The sequence below is a fragment of the Echiichthys vipera genome (assembly GCF_963691815.1).
Source record: "Echiichthys vipera genome assembly, chromosome: 5".
Taxonomy (NCBI): Eukaryota; Metazoa; Chordata; class Actinopteri; order Perciformes; family Trachinidae; genus Echiichthys; species Echiichthys vipera.
This window is the reverse complement of record NC_139830.1, coordinates 25102230-25125114: the sequence shown is the minus strand read 5'-3', so window position 1 is coordinate 25125114 and position 22885 is coordinate 25102230. Positions and strand designations below refer to the sequence as shown.

Genomic DNA, 22885 nt, shown 5'->3' with positions numbered 1-22885 from the left:
TGCTCTGCTCTTGATAGCAAAGCATTCAATTATCAATGTAATTTTATTTGTGTGTGTCGGTTCTTGCTGCAACATGCACTTCTCCATTGAGATTGTTTTTGCACTTTACTCAAAGATAAAGCCTCTTCTTGGCCCTATGACGCTCCAAAGCACCAAAGTAAAAAGAGTCATCCAAAAGACTTAGTGCCACTGGTGACAGAGCCTCTGCTTCACGCCTACTAAAAATACTAATTCGGTGTGTGACATCATTATCACTATATACTTCCCTGTTGCATGAAGAGAATGTTACAAATCCCACTGACACCAATTAGGCTCTAGTTTAATTATTTCCATTTAAAAGTATTAATTCAGATCCCTCTCCTCAAACCCTCACTAATTCCAGTATGATGCTTTGTCACCCATAACTTCTACACAGCATACAGTTCATTACTTTAAAAGTAAACCCGCTGGCATCATTTCACCAGAAATCTGGCAGAGGCACAGCTCAGAGGGTGTAATGATAAGATAAAAAAAAGAAAGAAAGTGTAATATAGCACAAAATCATTTTATGTGCTTAATTGCTGCACTGAGTACTATTTGTGCGTGCGTGTGTGTGTGTGTGTGTGTGTGGAGGGGGGTGGGGGGTGGGTTGCTGTGTCTGGATGGGAAATAGAAACCAATTTGTATGCCAACAATAAAGGTCTGAATATTTTAAAAAAGCTCAGAGGTGGTCTGAGGCATAAGCAACGATACTTTGGGCATCATGGCCATTCTGTCATAAGATTATTATATGCTTACATTTATTATCTCGTGGCCTTGTACTATTTGCTATTTGCTACTATTATATTATTATCATGTGTAGAATGCAGCTGTCGCTGAACTATTATCATTTTACTACCATTTTGTAATAATTTGTAAAGTATATATTTTTCCAGTATCATTATCATTATTAATACGTAGACTACAGCTTATTTTTGCAGTAATGTTATCATTCTCATGTGATTGTCATTGTGGTGTGTGCAACTTTTACATTTAATCCACTTGTCTTACTACTTGTAATGTGTTTAGCTTATCCTTGCATTTTTTAATGTATTAAAAAAAATCCTGTAGACTACTACTGTACGTGCCTTTGCAAATTGCCCCCAGGGACAAAGAATGCGCTTTGAATTTAATTGAACTCATTGAGAGTAACAGTGAGCAAGCATGAACAATCAACAATATCTGAAATCAAAGCAGCTAAATAGAATTCAGCCATCATTAATTTAATTATTTACTTAACTGTTGATGCATTTTATTTCTCTTAATGATTTTTGGTTGAAATCCATGGGAAGTGATGTGGACGGCGGGTGGGGGTTAAGTTGTACATAGGCACACCAGCACTCTTCCATCTCCTCTCTTCCATCCCTGTTCAGAGGGGGAACACCACCAAGAAAGCATCTCCATGGCCCGTGAATGTTCAATCAATGTGTGAACATGGGCTATTCTCTCTCACAGACAGAAACCAGAGAAGTAGGCTAAGTCTTAAACTAGTGATGTCATTAAGTCTGGAGCTGATCCGTAGACAATGAGCAGGAGACTGATTTTGTGAACCCACAAGATGTTTGTTTCCATTGTATACCCCAAATGAGCTGTATTCTATTGTAGCGTCCTCAGTTGTGAAACTGTACCACATATACCATTGAACATTCCCCTGGATGATCTGTGACACATTTTACTTTTAGCACTGTAGTTTTTAGATTTAGGAGATAGTTGTTCATGTTAAGATAATTATTTCTGAGACCCTAGGAATAACATGCATTTTTTTTTAAATGGGCGTAGTTCACCTTTAACTCGACTACAAATCACACCGTGCCAATATATCTATATCTGCCTGATGTATATCTGTATGTTATTTTATTATTCTGCTTATACTTATGTGACACGCACCTTTTGTAGCCTACAGTATTTTCTCTTTGAACAAGGCAGGTTGGCGTAAAAAAATAGTCCCACTGTTTGAGTCAGCGATGCACTCGTCGATGAACTGGACGACTGCTGGTTTATAGATACTGTTTCAAACTATCCTAAACTAACCAGCAGGAGTCACACGACCGCTGTTTTTTAATGATAGATAGCCGAAAAAAGCGGAGAAAATCAAAGCGGAAGTGAGGGACTAAGCGGAGCAGGAAACTTTTTTGGGGGAAATTTGGAGACGGCTGTATCAGATCAGCGCTACGTGATGCAAAGTGAAAACTTTTCTCTGCCAGGTTAAGTGAAGTTAAGTTAGGAGGCAACATTGTCCGTGAGGTACCATGGGACTCCCCACTTTGGAGTTCAGTGACTCTTTCCTGGACAGTCCGGACTTCAGAGAGCGTCTCAAATGCCATGAAATAGAGCTCGAGCGGACGAATAAATTCATCAAAGAGCTCATCAAGGATGGAAATATGTTAATCACTGCGCTCAAGAGTAAGTAGTCCTACACGGCCTTTCTCCCTCCTACGGCTCCAGAAATAATATTGTATAACTGTAACTACCTGAAAGCCACAGGCGACTTGTAATTACCGCTTATTTAAGTTACTGTGGTGAATGGTTCCGTCCCTCCTTGAAGCCAAGCCACCGGAGCCGAATAACCCCGCAGTCTTCCACTGGGAAACCATTCATTTGTTGGTGAAAAGGTTTAAAAGGTGCACAATAATTCATTATTCATTATTGTAATTCCAGGATATTTTGTTTCCCTGCTACATCGCATGCATGCATGCATAGGCTTGTCCAACAGAGTAATGACCAGAGTCCAAACTATCTCTATGGTGTGAGTGGTTTTACTCTATTACCCTGTCATAAGGCGACAACCAGACATATGGAGATCATTAGTGCAGAGGTGGAATTGGCTTGTGTCCATTAATGAAAGATACTTTCACCTTCAGAGGCTTTCAAGTCAACAATCAGAAGTGAGTAAAAACTGCTCTGTGATTTCTGTATGAGTGAGAGGTGTATGGCTGTCTAAAGAGGATGCAAACACTGCCATGGGTCACTGTCCTCTTAAATTCCAAGCACAATCTCAAATTCCACTCTGCTGATTAAAGCGGACTTCCTGTTCTTCTGTATCCCTGGAGGATGGGAGTTTGGTCCGTTCATGTCAGAAATGTGTCTGTGAAATGGAGAAAGATTAGAAATATAGGCCTAATAAATATGGAAAATAGCTGGCATGGAAGAGGATATGAAGTCCACAACAGTGTGTTGTAGTGTAATGCACTCACTAACCCATCACTCAGTGGAGTAATCATTTTTTTCCAAGGTTCAACCTTGCATAGTCCTGTCACCCTTTACTGCGAAAAAGCATCATCCTTTAATGCTTTCACTGTTTTCATTCTAGCACATGTACTGGGCATGTTTTGGGTTTTTGTTGCTCTTGTGTATGAGGCTGTCTATCAGTCATCAACATTAAGGACCGGAAATTTGACAGTGGTTTAATCTGCAGTATTGTTTTTTTTTTCCACAAAAAAACATCAAATATTTACATTTCATTAGTTTAAACAGGCAGTATTAGTCTGTATGTGTTTGTGACTATGTGTGCACATCTAAATTGTTTTTTTGCCATAAATGTTTGGACATGATGGAGTGTATATGGGTGTAAGGTGGGTATTGTATGGACCTATTGTGTAGTGAGCACTAGGGCTGCCCACTTATAGTCGACCAAACATTAGTTGACAAGAACAGTCATTGCTCGGACCAGATTTAGTTGGTCGCCTGGTTGAAAAAAAGAAAAGAAAAAAATAAAGTTTATTAGGAACTGCGCCATTTCAAAATAAATCAAAACCGATGTGATTCGACCATATGGGAATTTCATCTGGAAGGATAGACACAGGAAGTGGCTGGGCACACTCAGCAGCAGCCTGCCTGTAGCCTACCTGCCATTGTCTCGTAGCATATATATGCGAGACACACTTGGAGCACCGAACAAAGACTGATGGCAGCCATTGGCAAAAAACGAGGAACGAAATCCAAAATTCCGGAGCCAGAGCAGCTCAGCGTGTGCATTTTTTTGAAAATCAACAAAATGTCATTATATTTTTTCCTTGCTAGTTGTTCTACACATTCATTGCTCATCGGCACTCGGGATTCCAGGGAAATGTGTAACTACCAGTCCCATTTTGCCTTTATTTATATATTTATTTATTTGATTGATTGATTGAGGCGGTATTTTTCAATAATAGCTAAATAAACTAAAAATAGATACTCAATTGGGTTGTGCCGATTGGCAATGCAATGCTGACACGGTCATTAACCTGTATCTTGAACAGTGTGATGTGGACATAAATTACGAATACGGTCGACCAGGAAAATGTAGTTGTAATAAAGCAAAGCACTACAATTTAAAAAAAGAAAGTAACTTAATCTTTTTGTCCTTACACATTATAGTCTGTCCTCATTTCTCTACCACCAAGGTCCTTACACATTAAAGTCTGTCCTCATTTCTTTACATCCAAGGTAACATCATGTCTTGTTTTGTCAGTCCAAAACCAAAATATATTCAGTTTAACATGATATAAAACCGAGGAAAAGCAAGAAATCTCCATATCTGAGAGGCTGAAAACCCATTGTCTGCCATTTGTGCACAGTAAATTACTTTAATGATTAATTGATCATCGATCAATTTTTTCGTTTGTCGATTGACTAATTGATTAGACTGCTAATCATTTCTGCTCTAGAATCAAGTCCCCTGGACTAATCACAGTCATTTCACAAATGCAACAATGATGTGCACAATATCCCCTTTATATTTTTTCTTCTACAGCATGATTAATAGATGGATAGACAAATGAACACCTAGACAACTGCAGAGTAAATAATTGACTTTTACCACATTGGTTAACCGAGGTGACATTTAAGATAGCAATAGCTTGTTGAGGTTGTGTTTACACTGTTTCAGCGCCATGTCTCTATAGCTGTTTCCATTATACACTTCCTGGTTATAATACATAGAACATAATACATAGTACATAGTACATAACCCTAATGGACATGTCATGTACCTACCACTAGAATTGTTTTGCATTTCTAACACAGATTGAACTCATAAATGTTTTTCTGATGGCAAGAGTCGTGAATGCGCTCAGCAACACTCTGAAAAACCTTTTATTCCTCATTGCTCCATTCAGCTCTTGCTTTATTTCGTCTTCACTTACGATGCAAAGGAACATCTGCACCAATCGCAAACTGCAGTGTTTCTAGCTCCACATTTTGGTATTGGATAGGGCTTTGACTACGAACTTCGATCTTCGAATATTAAAAAATGATAATAAAATTTGAACAAATATTAGGCAGCCCTAAATATTTGAACCTGTTATGGGCATTATTTTTTGTAAATGCGTTTGCTTGTAGACCTTTTCAATTTGAATTCTGAGGCTTTTTCACGCCGGTTGAAGTTGTGAAATGCAAGCTCATCAGCAAGGCTATTATTGGCCATCAGGGCTCCTGTAGGTGAAATTACTGTCAGTCAGGAATAGGGGTGTTTCACTCAGCATTTAACATGAGATGACTTACTCTGGTTTTCAAATTGATGCTGAGAGCTCCAGTGGTAGCAGAATCACGTGAATAATTCCAGGATAACTATGCTTTTTTTTTCATTGGTTTGCGATGTGGCTATTGGTTGGCTGGCCGCTGGTAAGTGGCATCTCTTGATTCCTGCTGGTTCCCTAGTGAGAGTAGCGCTGCTGCGCCGCGGCCAGAGGCTTTTTGGGAGCTGTAGACTTTTTGGAAGCTGTAGACTTTTTGGAAGCTGTAGCATTTTATATATTTTTTCTACAAGTGAGAAATAAAATGTTTGGCGGGATCACGTGACCAAAGACCGAAAAGAGTGACTGTCATGCTCAATGCGTGACATTTAAGAGGCCTGGACTTTTAATTAAAAACAGTCATGACAGTGTGTTTTTCTTCTGAAAACATCATTGCCAGCCCATTGTCATTGATAAACTGCCCTCTAGTGGACAGAACATATACAACTTAATTTTGATACCAATATAGGTCTTACTCAATGCATTTAATGGTCAAAATATTATTAATAAATATTCAAATATATTTGAATATTAATATTAATAAACAGTTGAACTTCAAATACTATTTTTGGGCAAAAGTCACAGCCCTAGTATCGGATCAACTAACAACAAAAGAGGACCGAATGGAGCAGTCCCATTGGTACCATCCACAACTTTTGACAATGGAAACAAAAATAAATGTCCTCATGTAACAAACTGCAAAGAAATTGCAGAGAAGCCGTTCTGTCAGTAGGCAGGGCAGGAGGACAGGAATGCACTGCTGGTTTATTCATGGAAGATGCTCAGTAGCATGATCTCAAAGGTCCATGCAGTTAAATACCAAATAAGACCTTGGACCTACAGTTTGTACTATGCATATAAGACAGCCAGAGGTGTATTTGATTGGTTTATTGATGCAGAAAAACTGAATGCTAAAGACCCTACTGGATCCCATTCTTTATGTCCAATATGTCTGGTTTCTTTTAATAATTAGAAGGTGAAAAAAGAGGAATGTAAATCAACTGGTGATGGACCTCAATGTGTAAACTATTACAATAAATAGCCAGAAACTAGGCTTCAACTAAACCAGTCATATGGAAGAATGTTGGGTTGTATTTGTCTTGTCTTTGGAGTGATGAGTGGAACAGTTCTTTAACTGGAAAGCCCAGTTTCAGTCAGCGGCTGAGTGAGTTCACTGGAAGCAAGGAGACAGAAGTAAATTATTGATGGTCTTTAACTTAGGACGCCACAGAGGTTTATGACCCTTTATGACCCGCCATCAGTGGTGACATTACTGGAAGACCTTTAATAGACCCTTTTTTTCTAATAGTAATTATGTCATGTTTCAAAATTAAATATAATACCATAATTCAGCTGTCTTCACATGCTTCTGTGTGAATGAAGCTTGACTTTCATGTAAATACATCACCTGTAAAATGATTTTACACAAGACTAAAACGGTCGATGTTTCCAATATTGTGTGTTGTATTTAATGTGTGTGTGTAGTCAGTCATGTTTAAAGATAATTGGGTATGGTTAGAAATTGTTCTTTCTTAGTTACTTCTTTGCAGAGATTTTCCAATACTTTTCCAATATATTTTCCTTCCCGATTCTGATACCTGATACCAGTATTCATTCATTCATTCATCTTCAACCGCTTATCCCGGGGTCGGGGTCGCGGGGGTGCTGGAGCCGATCCTAGCTGACATCGGGCGTGAGGCGGGATACACCCTGGACAGGACGCCAGTCTATCACAGGGCACATAGAGACGTACAGAGACAGACAACCATTCACACCTACGGGCAATTTTAGAGTCATCAATTAACCTACATGCATGTCTTTGGGAGGAAACCCACGCAGACACGGGGAGAACATGCAAACTCCGCACAGAAAGGCCGAGGTCGGGATGCGAACCTGTAACCTTCTTGCTATGAGGCGACAGTGCTAACCACTACACCACCGTGAAGAATACATAAATAAACATTTTATATAACATGAACAATTACAAGAATGAATGCAGTATAACATGCATAGAAAGTACACGCCGATGCCAGCATTTTCCAAGAAGCAAAGGAAAGAAGGATCAGACTTGGCTTTGGGGATAAAATAGAGGCTCTTGATCTATATATAATTCATCAATGTATTACATTTTTGCCTCCTCTACATGGAAACATGGTTATAAAAACGTTGCAGTTTTAGTCATATCTCCCTAGTTTGATATGTTTTAATGCTTATGATAAGGATTGTGGTCTGAACATTCCCAAATCCAATTACACATTGAATTTAGTTTATTTGTTGGTAAGGATAATATGTTCCAGGTGTTAGTAACAGCCATCTGCAGATGCCGTAAATAGCTTTGCCTTACTGACTCTTCACACCTGTTGTCAATAACAACTGCTGACTTTTATTAATCCCTCTGCTCGACAGCAGTAATTGTATACACTAAAGGTACTAATTATCTCCTTGTGAGTAGGGTGGGAGAAACTACAGATACTAAGCAAACAATTATATATTTTGGAGGTAGTAGGTAGACAGCCATCATTGAAGGCTATCTGATAACATTCAAATGGTAAAAAAAAAATGCACACAATGTCAAGTTATTTTGTTGAGAAGGGACCATCACAATGACTAAATGAAGCGGATGTGGAAGCCTCTTAAATGAATGGTTTAACACTCAGGGAAATGTGTTAATGCTCTTTCTTGTAGAGCGTTCCATGTGGAAGATGGATACCATTATCATGTGTGGACAATAGGACTGCATGATTTTTCAATATTGACATGATTATTTATCACGATTAATGCAGACAAAATATTTTTATGGCACTTTCATATTTAAATAAACCCATCAGCGCTTTAATTTCCATGTTGTGCTACATTTCTGCTAATGTACATGTCTTTGCATTAGAATAAGACTAACAATAAGGTTCTTCTTCAGCTGAATTCAGTGCATCTCCAAGAAGCTAAGTAGAAATCAAACCCTATTAAAAGTAACTAGCTCTTCACCATACGCTTCAGATATTTTATTTTCATTTTGCCCTTCTGCTCTCTGTTGTATATTACTCTTTTAGTAAGAATTGACACGAAGCTCCCGAATAGTGAAGCCAAAACATCTTGATTGCCCCCTGATGGCTGGCTGGCTGTTAGTTTCGGAAGCAATTTGTTTGCAATGCAGCAGGATTTTCTATGAGCTGAGCACGCATTTTAAACATCTATAACGCAGTCGATCAAGTTTATTTATTTGTGGGACCATTTAATATTCCATTAATTGTTTAGCCCTATTATAGCAGCTATAAGCAGTTAAAGATGTTCATGGTTCATGTTAGCAAATAATTATGTACATAGCTGTGGAATTAACTGAAAAGGACCATTTGAACACATACAGTCATGTATGTACCACATGTACAAAACAGTGGACATGACAGAGGAATACATTTCCCCTTGCACCTCATCCATCATTGTTGTATATTAGAACACCTCATCATGTTTTATCACTTACATCAAACACACACAGAGCACTACAGGTATCCCATTTGCAGTCCTCTTTCTCACCCGCCTGTCATGTACTGTAAATTCAACATTCATTAGCCTTTTAGCTGTGGATTGACTGACCAGCTCCCAAGAAAAGTATTTGAGACCGTTTATTTAGCTAGATTATGGTAGATGTCACAGTTGCTTCATCCATATTTTCTACGGACTTTTTTAAACTGAGTTGCGGGCAAAGATTGAGTATTGTTAAAAGCTGTTGTGAGTGGCACTGCCCAGCCACCAACTATTATTATTTGGTGTATTGAATTTTTGCTTTAGAATACACACACTATACATCCCATTCTAATGTCATTGATCAATGTGTGTGTAAAACACTCTCCACTAAAGCCTGACAGCTGGACCCAGTGTCCACAGAGACACGCTCAGGCAGGCTTTGGGTGATGGCTTGTGTCCTTCACGCATAATTTGTACACATTTGTAAGATAACGAGCCAACTGCTTGTTTTTCGCTCACCGTGGTAGCCAGGTAGGGCATGTTCTTGGTCCATAGCTCTTCAGCTGGGTTCCCACTGTTTAGGCCTGCAGTTTAAATTTTCTGTAAAACTGAATACATTTAAGGTGTTTTGCACGTTTAAAGCAACATTCTGTAGCATTGGTATTTTTTGCTATTTGGCCTTGTCTTGCAGCCCTTTTATTTCATGAAGCTTGCCAGCAACTAAAAGCCAGTCTAATATTTACTCTTGTCTGCCAGCCTCTTGCTGGTTCTATCTCTCATTTTGTCTTCTTAGCTTTCTCCGTCAACATCTTGTTAAGTCTCTAGAATGCTGTACCTTTTAGCGTTGCCCACTCACCAGGCTCTGGTTCTGGTAGAACACTTATGCTGATCCCTCCAGCATTTAGCAGCCGTTAGCAGAGTCAGCCACTTTAGCAAATAGTAAAGTGTTTTGTCCATCAAGAAGGCAAAACCAGAAAACATTTTCTCCATAAAATTTGATCCACTTTCACAAAAAAAAAACAGTGGTAGTGCCGTAAAGCTTAAAACACTTCTCCCTGGAGATCCGACCCGCTCACCAAAGTGCAAGAACCGGCGATCTGGACACAGAGTGGGAATAAAAGAGGTACGGCTGTGTGATAATTTGAGCATACAAAATTATTTTGAAGCTGCTGTTTTAATTTAAAGTGGTTATGCAGCATTGCTTTAAAAGTTTTTTTTCACTGCAAATTTGTTATTATTACCTTTTTTTAAAAGAACCTTGTTTCTAGAGAAAATTGATGAACCTGAGTAAGCATCTAATTTCCATAAGCTTTAAAGAATGCAGCCACATTTTCTAAACTAGATGACAGCCCATTATTATGTTGGCTGAATGTGAGTCTCTGCCACCACCTCATGCCCACGCCTGTTCACCAGCTAGTGATGCTTCAACTCTGGGATACGGTAATGAATGCCTGACATGCATGGGTGTTATTATAAAAACAGCAGTATTTAGCAAGTCTGTAAACTGTATCCTTGTTCTCACTGTGTGTGTTTCTTATGTCTGAGGTATTGACTTTTAGGTTATTAAATGATGACATGACGTGTAGGCTTTTTGTGAAAAAGTGATTTCATAATAGCGTTCAGCTTTGGGAACTCTTGAGTGTTTATTTGCTAGAGGACAGATGATGCTCCCAAGGCTCAGCCACAGGAAATGTCCTGTAAACACGCTTGTATAACCATCCCCCATCCTCCCTCAGATAGCATTTGGCCGGACATGATGCTATTTCACTGTGTGTATGTATGTGTAGTCTGTGTGCGTGTGTGTCGGACTATAAAGCAGGCTGTGTGTTGTAGGATTATACCATTTATAATGTATTGCTGCTGCTTTGACAACTTTGATGAATTTGAACCCATGTAATGGAAATGAAATACAGTACATTATGTGACTTGTTTGGCAATAAAGCTGAGCAAAGCTGTAAGCATAGCTCATGCAGCACTGCGAGCGGACTCGGGTGTTTTTGTGGACAGATTTTGATAAAAGGATTAGACGTTGTATTCCTAAAAGCTGCTTCCCTGCAGACTGTGCAGGGAAATGTGTTAGACTCCAGATTTGAGGTCTGTTTTGAAGTACTCTGTTGTTAAACTGTCAGTCAAAGTGATTGTCACACCAGGCACACACCATGCTCATGCTAGTTGCCTGGCATTCCACGCTAGTGCTGTTGTTGCTTCTTCAGAATGAATCCACAACCTTCAAAATTCACTATGAAGAAAGGCTCCTTTCATTTGAGCTAAATGCTGTCTATCCCAGAATACAATGTTAGTATATTAAGGTTAAACTAATGACTTGGCTCCTGGTTTTGCTGCTTGCAGCGTTGTTGGGGGGGGCGTACAGAATGTGTGCTTGTTAGGAGCGAGCCGATTGGTCCCCGATAGTGCTGCTTGCAGCGGTCTCGAGAACTGCTCATTGATCGACTTCACACTTCACACTTCCCATGGGTCCTCAGCAATACGCCTGCCAAGTGTGAAGTCGACTGGATTGAACATTTCTGGAGGTATGTGAAGGACAGACATACATGCATACATACATACACAGACAGATATTCCTTCCTTGATGGTTAGATGCTGCTGCTGCTATAGCGCCACTTATTGGCCATATGGCACCAACATGTCCACCTGATGAATTTCAATGTTATTTTTTTGTAATATAAGCCCCGTCTACAGTATTAGAGCAAACTTTGAGGGCCAGCTATAGCAGAACTGTATAGAACATCAAAAATCTTGGGTCCAGAGATGTTCTGTACCAGTATATATCACCACACTAATCACAAATCAGTATTAGCCTTGAGCCTCTCAGTTGATTTTCGTTTTCCAAGGGGCTTTATCAATGGTGTAGAGCAAAATGCTTCTGGGCACTATTGGATAGACCCATAGCCAATCAGAGCCATGAAACATGACCTTCAACCAATCACCACAACAGAGTGGCGATGCTTTCTCAGTGGAAAACAATGGTGCGCTGGTCACAAACTTTCTCAAATTACTTCTAAACAGTACACTAAAATGCATTTGTGAAAACATTTTATGGGAGAAATAGACAATACAGTTACAGAAAATTGAGTCATAGTTGATCAGCGCTGCCTAGTTTGACAGTTTTATCTGAGTTTCATGGAACTGACCTGCAGACTGGATGGTGATGCTGGTTGCAGTTGCAAATTCTTTTGGGTTCCTTACGAAAATAAACACACATTTGGACACAATTCAAAATGGCAAAAAATCTATTTAGACACAAATGGGTGTGAATTCTGTCTATGGATCTTACAGTTCAAAAGCTACAGGCTAAATTGTAACGTTGGTTTTTATAATGCCAACATCAGGCAAAATTGCACCAAATTTGACAAAAAACTGGCTTCGCATCAATACTCCCAGCACAAGTGAAGCAGATCAGATGAGCAGTTCTTAGAATATGCAAATTACATGCATATGAACACTCGCTTTACAGTTAGATGACTAGTACTTGCTCACATTGTCTTGCAGTAACACTGCTTTGGTAAACATGATTTGTGTAGGCTACCTGTTAAAAACAACTCATGCAGACTTGGCTGGCAAACATTATGAGTGTGCGATACATTCTTGTGAGGAACCAATTGAGTGTGGTAAAAGATGGGGAATTGGCATGTCACCTAAGCCTACTCACAAGCTAAACTCAGACTTTGGATGGCACATTAGAGAGTTTTATTTTTAATTGTCTTACACTGAAGTTCTAATTGTAATTTGCCTTGATACGTGCAAGAAGGCCTCTCTCAAAATAGCTGTTTTCTAAACTCTTATTTAAGTCCAATGCCAACTTTTACTAACCAATATGAACCTCTATATTATTTCTGAGTGATTCTTCTTTCAGAGGTAGCTACATCTCTGTCAGATGATGTGTCAGATGGGTTGACTGTGTGTCTTCTGAAAGAAAATCCCTCAACTCAGGCTAAAGGCTGCAGACTTGGTGATAAATGGTGGAGGCTGGCCTGGCTGGCATTTTCATTCCAGTAGAATAGCAGAGCTAATAACTCTCTTCTTTCTTGTGGAGCTTACGAATAGGCTGTAGCATTGCATCAGCCTCACATCAGAGATCTGGTTTCTTCAATTTCACCTGTAGTTTTACACAATTTAGAAAGATGAAAACAATGCTCAAGTGTATTCTTCAGGGATAGGTGGGTACCAAATGTATCCTGTCGTGTTCTGTGTATGTATACAACAAATTCAAATTGTTGATTTAATTAAGTAGCCAATAGTCAGCAAACACACAGCGGATTGCTGTTATGTTATTGGTTATGTATCTTCTATCAAAATCCCAGAGACATAATTTGAGTGTCATGGCTCTAAAATGCCACTGAGTTCCAAGTCTTAATCCCTGACATGTCTTTGCACCATCCCAGAGGATGTGTTATGTAGTCTCTTCCTTTCATGTTTTTTTTTCAGCAATATTAAGCGCTTTATTTTACTTAAGAATTAGTTCACAGGTTTAAAGTTACTGTCTGCAACTACAGCTGCAGCAAATGTGGAATTATAAGTTAGGCTTTGTTTCAGGCAACGTTTGGCAGCAGAAAACGTTTGGTATGCTCTGGGAGTACGAGGGCTCGTCTGGTTGGCCCGCCTTACAGTTCTTCTCCCTCCCCTGCTGGGCAACTGTCAGGCGAACCTAATAGTAAGCAGATGGAAGAGTCCTTACCTGAAGGGCTGCTCCCCCATTACAATCCCTCCAAATGGAATCAAAGTGGCACAATGCACCCTACTGTTGCATCAGTGAGATCTCCCCATCTTGTTAAGCTGCGTGCATAAAGGCGTTCCCCTTTGAAGACCTTTTCATCTGAAATCGGCAGTGTCTCACAGGCGGGATGAAATGTTCTCACTTCAGTGTTGATGTACAGTGAATTGCCTGCACAAAAGAAGCGCATTGTCGCAGTATGCCTTTGTTTTCATTTGTTTGCCTCAAAAAAGACAAATATGTAATGTGGAGTCTGCGAATTTGCTCTGTAAATAATAACCAGAAAATACCTTGAGTGCATTTTGAGTCATGAGGGTAAGCTTAAATGTGTAGCTGTTAAGATAAGTTATTTTTTTGTGCAGAAGGTTGCTTTTTAATGGAATATATTTATGCCAGTGACTTGAGGTTTTAAAAGCTTTTCTGCACTAATTTGTATTAAAGCGCCTCATTAAAACTGCTAAGATTTTTCGTAGGTGTGAAAGCACAACAGGGATGCTGCTTAGTAATTAGTGTTGTGATGAGTATGTCAGTCACATAACCCAGATTGCTGGGAGTGCAGTACACTGATGTTGTAGCATGCCTCAACGTGTGCCATTTTTGAAACATTTCCAGCCAAAGTGTCTGTCTGTATACAAAATGCCATGAAAACTTTGTGAAAAAACACTTTGGAATTACTGTTTTACGCATACAAGTATATGTCATATCAAATTTGCTTTACTTGAAACTCTTATTTCTATTATTCCTTCAGCAGTTTTAGCAGTGACCAATAATCAAGGTCCAAATGCCTTTGTGTCCTGGGAGGCATTTTCTCACATTACATTTGAAACATGAAGCTAGAGTTGGGCCATGACTCGATATGACCGTTTATCTTCTTTCATTGGAATCGTATTGTGATTAAATCACATATCAAGATGTCACGATATACTGTACAGTTAAATCATCCAATTTGATAATAAAAAAGTACATACTAAGTGAACATTTTCTATAATTCTGATGTGAAATAGTTTACATTTTGCACTAACGTTCTTAATAAAATGATAAAATAATAGAGTATATAGAAAAATATTAAATTCACGTGTATAGTCTTTACCCTGTGGATGTTTCATACAGACTATATATCTATTGAATTACCAGAAAACATGCTATAGCTTGTTAACGTTATCATTAAATGACCGATATCAAGATTAAAGACAATATCCTCCCTAAAATATCCTCCCTAAAAGAAGCAAAAGATTTGGAGTGCATTTCTGAGACATTAAAGTTCTAATAATTGATATCCTACTGGAAAAAGATGGGTCAACTGTGTATTATATATAGTGTTATGCATTATTTTTAGCTGAATGATATTACAAAAGCTTGAAGTAACGCTACGTTATGACTCTATAAGTTTAGGGTTTGGCAATGCTGTGTGATAAGTTATCGATTAATTAAATCATTGATTGATTATATAGGAAATACTTCTGCTTTAATAAAGAGCAATGTACAGAAGACAAAATAAGACAGGTCTTTTAAAGTGAACAACATTGGTCTCCTGTTAAGAAAAACACGGGGCACTCTCAACTCTGTTTTCTCCGGCTGTCTCTTCTCTTGACCCCTCTCTGTTTTCTCTCTTCTTCCACTTTCTTCCACAGCACGTGGCCACAGCTTAAGGCTGCTGTGTATTTAGAGTGATTAAACAAAGTGGTCGAGTTACTTGAGGTTTTTTTGTTTTATGCGGATTTGTCTCAGCCCTATCTGTGATACTAACAGTTTTCCAATACCATTGCTTTTGTATATGTAAACATATATATGTAGAGATGTATTAATGTGTTAGATGATTAGACAGTGAGGCAAAAGTAAATGGTGTAGAATCAGTGACATTATAGGTAAAATAGTCAAATCTGATTAGATACTTGTACTATACAAATGTTACATAAAACCTCAGTGCTTGCACATGATCAAACTGAAAATCCAAATTGCTGTTACAGAATATATGCATTTCCTTAAATGATACTGCTTATATATAATAGCTACTGAAGTAAGCACTGCAGACTTCCCTGCAGTGTTGTCGGTGTTTTGTCAGGGGGTGTCAGCAGAAGGAATTTGGTAGTATGTGGTTGCCCTGGAGACGAGATAAAGGGTGTACCCAGGGGGCTCTGTGGTGTGGTGACTGACAGCCATAGTCTTTTCTCACTTCTCACACACTGGACACTCACTGAGGTTGCTGCACTATCCAGTCATGTGTTGGCTGGGTTGTCAGCGCTCTTCTTTGATTAAAGCCTGCAAAGGAGGACAATTACACCATAACTATTGTTCTTTCTCTTTCCCCTTTGTGCATGCCTGCTGTGTGACGAATCATTACTGCAGGTCAAACACGGTGTGTAAAATGTTTGCTGCGTATAATACAATGAGAAGGCACTATTTAAGGTTGTGGTATAAATTATGTATTCCTGAGTCAAAATTTCTAAAATAGGTAGCTTTTTAAAAAAAATGTTTTTACCTCTGTTACTCATGCTGCAAAAGCTCTTTCTTTTTTTATTTCAGTGTCACACTTCATGTGGTAAATAACATCTTCAGAGTCAGACCTTTATGAAAGTTACACTTCTTTCTTTTTATTACTCACCTGAACAGAACATCTCTTTCTCTCCACACATACTCAAAGTGGAATGTATCAAATTTCTGCTTCTGTCAGAAGAGATGTAGAGGTGTAAGATGAAATATCAGGGGAAACAAGAAGTCTCTACTTCTTATAAACCCAATGAAGGTGCCCCTTTCTGGTTTTTATTACTTATTTTTTCCCTTTCTTTTCGAATGAAAGTTTATCTGTCTGTGGCTGTGTGTCTCTGTTTAGCATTACTTGTGAAGTGTTGTTTATTCTAATCATTGTAATATATCCATTTATAGCATTACAAGCCTGTACAGAACACCATAATATGGAATTTGCACTATTAATTTTTAACGCACTTGCCATGTTGTTTTGTTTACTCTTCTTTGTTTTGCTCAATAAAAATAATTATTTCTAAAATAATAAAAAATAAACCTTAATTTATCAGAAGACTTAAATGTCTGGATGCAGAATGCCAACAGTAAGCATTGGCATTTAAACTGATGAAACAGCCCTCAAAAACTTTTAAATGGTGTGTGGCACACAGATCATTCCTTTACGGCCTGCCTAAGGTTAAAAAATGTAATCTGTTAATTTATCTTCCTATAAACTGATTATTCTTCCATTAATCTTGTTAATGTCTCGGTCTTGTGATCACTTCAAGTGAGTTGGTTTCTTTGTAACTGCTTGAGTAATATTTTCTGCAGGACCCACTAATGAGCAGAGACCCCAAATAATTTATGATTCCCAAACTTTGTAAATAATGCATATAAATAGAAAATAAACACAACATTGTTGTACCAGTTCTTTCTTGAGCATTGTCCTAATTAAAATATAGTAAATGTGAAATCAGGAAAATGTTTACACTGAGGTTTAGCAGCAACCTAGATGTTACTAGAGAGCCTCATTGTGAAGGCAACCTAGGAAATAGGTTGCCTTCACAAGCTCTGCTTGTTTTATAACATGACTCTGCCAGATGGATTGATTCGCATGATTGTCATTTGCTCAGCATAGCCATCTGGGAACTCTCGTTTGGAGATCTTTTGGGAAGGGGCAAAACTACTGGTTGCTGATTGGATAAACTATTTGTCTAACATATGGGAAAAATCAACCAATCAGATCAACGAAGTAATGTACTAACAGTGCCTAGGCAAAGCTCAGAAAGTAAACAACATGACATTTGCCGTTTGTGTTACCCCAATTTACGGATAAAAGGCACAATTTCAGGAGCCCGGTCCATATTCCAACAGAAGGATCCAGGAGAAAAAAGTTTTAGCGAGCAACTTGCACAATAGCTGCGCTCATCTCATCCTCCGAAGCCGCCATGTTGTTTACAATGAACAGTAGTTTCTCGTTTCGTCACACTTAAATCTGCCTTAAAACCAACGCTGATTGGTTATTTGTTTTGCAAACGGCTCCAAATTTTCTCTGTCACACGTTATCAGACTGATCTGCGAGTAAAATACAATGGAGCTCACAAGATCAGGAATGTCTCAAGAGGCTAGCCAATTTAAGCTGTGTCTGAAATCATGCACCATACTTAGACTGTTAGAGTGGAGACACAAAAATGAGTATGTCTGTTCTGTCTAGTTTACTCATCTTTCCTGTTGAGGATAAAACAACATTTGGATACTTTGGATAAAGTTATTAAAGTGTTACTGTACGACATATAACTTTTAGCCTGTTTCTGTTTATTTTAAAGAGGCACAACCCAAATTTTATGTTTTTTTATTTCATCCTACAAAATTTGACTTAAAGCCAGAAAGCAGCTGGCGAGCATAGTTACAGTACATGCACAGGATTTAGCTGAAAAGAAAAAACAGTGAGCTTGACTGATAGTGATGATGCAACATGTTATTTTAGATGGAATCAACTGCTTGTCATCAGTTACCTTGCTACTCTAATAGCCCTTTTCAACTGACAGCGACTGGCTCCGTCCCGATTCGCGCACCAGAATTTGAACTGGCTGGAGCATTTCGATGAAAAATAAATGGGTTCAGAACCTGGAATGTTCGTTACGAACCGGAACCATAAATTAGCTGGGTTTTTTTTCAATCCGAAGCGGTTCAACCGTGACAACATCAGCAGATGCGCCAATCAAAAGAGAGAATAACACAGCCTTCTTCTCCAGGGGCTTGACCAATAAATGACATGAAAATGTGAAAGTTGATGTGTTCTCAGTGGATGAGAGAGCGATCACAGGAGATATCAAGTGAATGGAGAGCAGCTACAGTTTTCAGTTTGAAAACAAAAAAGACCCGCAGAGGAGTCCCATGTGTTGTTTCTGCTGCTGAGTGAAGTGATGGAAGTTTGCTCCGGAGACTCCGACCAGGAGACAAAATAAAAGTGTCTCCTCCTGTGATTTCAGACCAGGAACAGCTAACACTGAGCTACTGAAAGATATTTTATTGAATTTCATCTCCCTCAGTTCCCTCTAGTAAACAGTAAACTACCTAGTGTGTGTCAAAAATGTTTTATTTTGAAATGTAAGGATAAAAGAAGTGAAGCTACCTGCGCTGCTTTTGTCGAGGTTAAAGTAGAGAAATAGTTTTCCGTCTGAACACAGCTGTTGTTGTCTTATAATCCTCCAAAGTAAAATGCGGGCTTGTTCGCTAGGTAGCACCATGGTTCAAAGAATTCTGAACGGAACCGCTTCAAGAACCCGTTCCCTGTCAGTCAAAAAACGTGAGGTGAGTGAGTAACTAGCCAAAGCTTGAAGGGGGCTTTAAGTTTTTTGATACACAAGAATAGAGAAGCAAAGTACTGTCCCACTTCTAGCTTCTGCTCCAGTAGCTGTCTCAACCACATCTCCCATGAGCCCTGGAGTGCTGTCAAAGCCAAATGGGAGCTGTGAACTGCTAATGCTAAATGCTAAATGGATATTTTTCCTTTGTTTTAATAATATGGGGCTCAGAATTTACCATCAAGTTCACTTGCAGATACCTTTGTGAATGTTTTTTCTGCAATTAAATGTTTTTCATGAATAAAACTGTGAACATTATTATACTATTTAGATTTATATGTGTCTATAACTTTCATATTGCCATACATGTTTTATTAAAGCAATAGATCACTTCACTGGGAGTAAGGCTGAACAACATCCCTTAGCTGTGATATACTCACAACGTACCACGGCCTGTCATGAACTATTGCTTGATTAACAAAAGGAGGTAAATGTTGTCTTAATACAAGCAGCCATACAAAAAGGGTGCCTAACTTAAAATTAATTTGATATAAATCAGGAATTATACAACACTACATATGAACTTCTGGTAATCAACAGTTTGAGATGTTCTGTGCCGCAGACACTTTTCAGTTGGCACTGAGTAGGCAGAATTGATACATATGTTTTTTAAGGTTTACTCATTCCCTTGGTCTTTGGTGGCTGTAAGAAACAAACTGCATTCTGTTGACAGTATCATGGCTTTGTTTTTTAGGTTTGGGCCTGTCTGAACGTCAGTGCTAAAAGATCATCCATTATTGATGGCCCTCCGAGCATTTCCAGACAGCTGCAGCTAGCTATTGATTTTAAATCAGCAGCTTTTGAGCCAAAGTAGGGATGATAGGACCACATCACTGGCACAATGCATCTTCTGTAAAAGTTACACTGAGTCGCACTGGGGGCAGACTCAGCAACATTTACAAGTGGTCAGACATACTCATTCAATATAGTGTAGATGCCTTTAAGAGACTTTCACTCTGTGGTCTTATTCTGTAAAAGTCTCGTTACGCTGTCCCTACCAATAACTAAAACACACTGATAACAATGCTTGCTCTTGGGTAAAGAAAAAAAATACTCACCCATGATTCTCTTTTATCAGGCTTTCTAAGCAATTTATGTTCCTGTGGAGATGAGAGCATTGATTTTTGTGGGCTTTTAAGGCCGGTTTTCTACTTGTTAGATAAACAGTTTTTGTCACAGTAGGAGTCAACACCATATCTATTATAGACTTTCAAACATTACCTCAAACAGACAAGTTGTGAAAAAAACTGCCATTTGAGTTCAGTGATTTTATAACGTTTAAATTTTAGTATTTAGTATCAATTAAAAATAAATCAAAGTGCAGTAGCTGGAGGCATTATCCGTAAATCTGTAAGTCCGTACTGTTCATCCGTCCATCCGTCCATCCGTCCATCCGTCCATCCGTGCATTCGTACATTCGTACATTCGTACATTCGTATATTCGGACATTCGGACATCCCATTTTGAATGTGATACCTCGGGAACTCGTGCATTGAATGTCTTCAAATTTGGCACTAACATCCTCTTAGACAAAAGGATGAACTGATTTTTTCAATTTTTTTTCATTTTCCATTTTTTCAAGGTCAGGGTCAGTGTAACCTCACAAAACACATTTTTGTCCATAACTCAAGAAGTATCCACACCTAAAATACACGTAATATATTTAATTAAATTCCTTCAAAATAGTCTTCATTTCATAATTTTTTTATAAATATTGACAGATTGATGTAAACTTCAACTTGACAGTTTGATGTAGGCATACAACTGCAAGGTGGTAATTATGTTTGGATGAGTACTACCAATAACAACAATGTTTATATTTTGACAGAGTGTCACAATTTATACTTTTACACTTTTGATTCTATTGTTAATGTAGTCAATACGGTTATGTATGCAAATCGTTCTTAAGAATCTTAAGCATCGGCTCTCACTTAGGGATGCATCAATCTAGCTTTTTTAGTCCGGATAAAAAAGAAAGTGAATTGAATCGAACTGAATTGAATAGATCGGCTCCATTGTCACCAATACCTGATCCAGCTTGATTCTGTATCAGCCTGGTTTTTGATGTCAGTATCAGATCGGTGCATCCCTACTCTTTAATGTGTAAAACCAGGATATGAAGCACATACATGTATGGAAAAATGTGTCATGTGTCATAATTACAGTTACAACCCTGCAAAGCTTTAAAACTGAGTTACTGCAGTACAGTTCATAACCATTTTTATGGTTTTATATGTATAACTATTATTCATATGAATCTTCTATTACATGAAAACATCAATTTGAATGTTCACAGTATGGAGTCTATATTACTGTTTGCATTTTCTTACATTCCAGGTAAGAGTCTTTTAAGTTGGCAGTTCTTTGAAGTTAAGACATGACCATCGTTGAGAAAAGAAAGAAGGTGAGAAGCAATTAGCGAGTCATTGTTAACAATGGATATGAGAGAAATGTGTACATTTCAAATTACATTATGTGGGCTGACAACTAAAATGTCAGAGTATTTTAGAATATCCATGCCGTTGCCATTTAAAATTAATCAAATTCAGCTGAATTATGAAATGTTAAAAACCTCCATTACTCGCTGAAGCTTCATCCTACTCTTAAAAGTCCTTGTTAACATAGTTTATTTTCACCTACGCAAGAATATGCTCACAGTGCTAACACAGCAGACCCACACACTAACCTTTATGTTACTGAGGTATGGAATAAATCGAAATCAGGTGAACTATTACAAATCAAATCAGGAGTGATTCAGGCACTTGGTCACATATTCACAGGTCAGCAGTGCAGTTATGTCTTACGTTAAAAAGCAGCTTAATTGCTTTCCCTCCTGACATGCTTGATTTTCTTGTTAATTTCACTGAAATCAGATCTCCTCACCAACGATGTGTCTGACTTCTAGCATGCAGATCACTGGGTGCATTTGCTTTTATAGTTCTATGTTTCCATGCATCAATGAGTCATATTAAAAATGTACTTTAGATTTTATTTTACTTTCAAAGAGTACTTTTTTCTTGTCTTGTATTTATTTCCCTATCATAACTCAAACTTACTGTATGTCATTATACAAATGTGTTCAATAATTTAAAAAGAGAATCTGCTCCTCTGCCTCAAAATATAGAGATTTTGTTGAGCTTATACATGCTGTTATTTCAGAGAGGAGAACTCCTAAACCCTAAGAATCAGTTGTTGAGCAGTTCCACAGTCATGCCTTGATGTTGCCTAATTGTGGAGTTTAAGCTTTTGATACTCCACATAAACTTTTGAAAAATGTTCACACTGAGACAATTAGCAATTGAACTCAGCTATATAAAACAAAAGAAAACTCACATTAATCACCTGAAAACCGAATACTAACACAGCATTTGATATTGCTTTTTAATCAGAATAACAAAGGTTTTTAGACAGTATTGGGTTTTGGCTCCTAAAAGCTTCCTACTTATGTAGTCATTACTTTCGGCCTTCTTAGTTGGTCCACACCCATCTTGGAACTTGGACTTCATTTTTTTAAATCTAAACTACACACCTGTAAAGTTTATTGACTGTATCTTGTACGGTTTTGATCCTGGAACAAAATCTGAAGACAGACAGACCGCAAAATACTCAAAACCACCTCTGTGTTAGTTCCTGCTACATTTTGCCATGATGACACACACAGACTCACAAGGTGAAAACAACACCAGCTTTGTAGAAATCCTTAAATACATTCAACATCTTGAATTGATTCTCTGTCGGAGTTTGGATCATATTTTCAATTGAGCAACCATGGTGCAGTGATTTGTTCTTGGTTGCCAATAGCTTTGTGAATATGCTTTAGCTGTTCGGCAACTTTAGTTGGCTTCTTCTCCACAACA

The 22885-nt window shown here is 38.3% G+C and overlaps 1 protein-coding gene across 1 annotated transcript in view; it reads left to right on the top strand.

Moving 5' to 3' along the window:
• Nucleotides 1–2257: 2257 nt before the first annotated feature.
• Nucleotides 2258–22885, top strand: part of arhgap42b (Rho GTPase activating protein 42b) — a 78380-nt gene continuing 57752 nt past the window's right edge. The window contains exon 1 of the mRNA XM_083914541.1: nucleotides 2258–2421. Within this exon, the coding sequence (XP_083770667.1) occupies nucleotides 2268–2421 (154 nt within the window). The 5' untranslated portion in view covers nucleotides 2258–2267. The remainder of the gene's footprint in view (nucleotides 2422–22885) is intronic.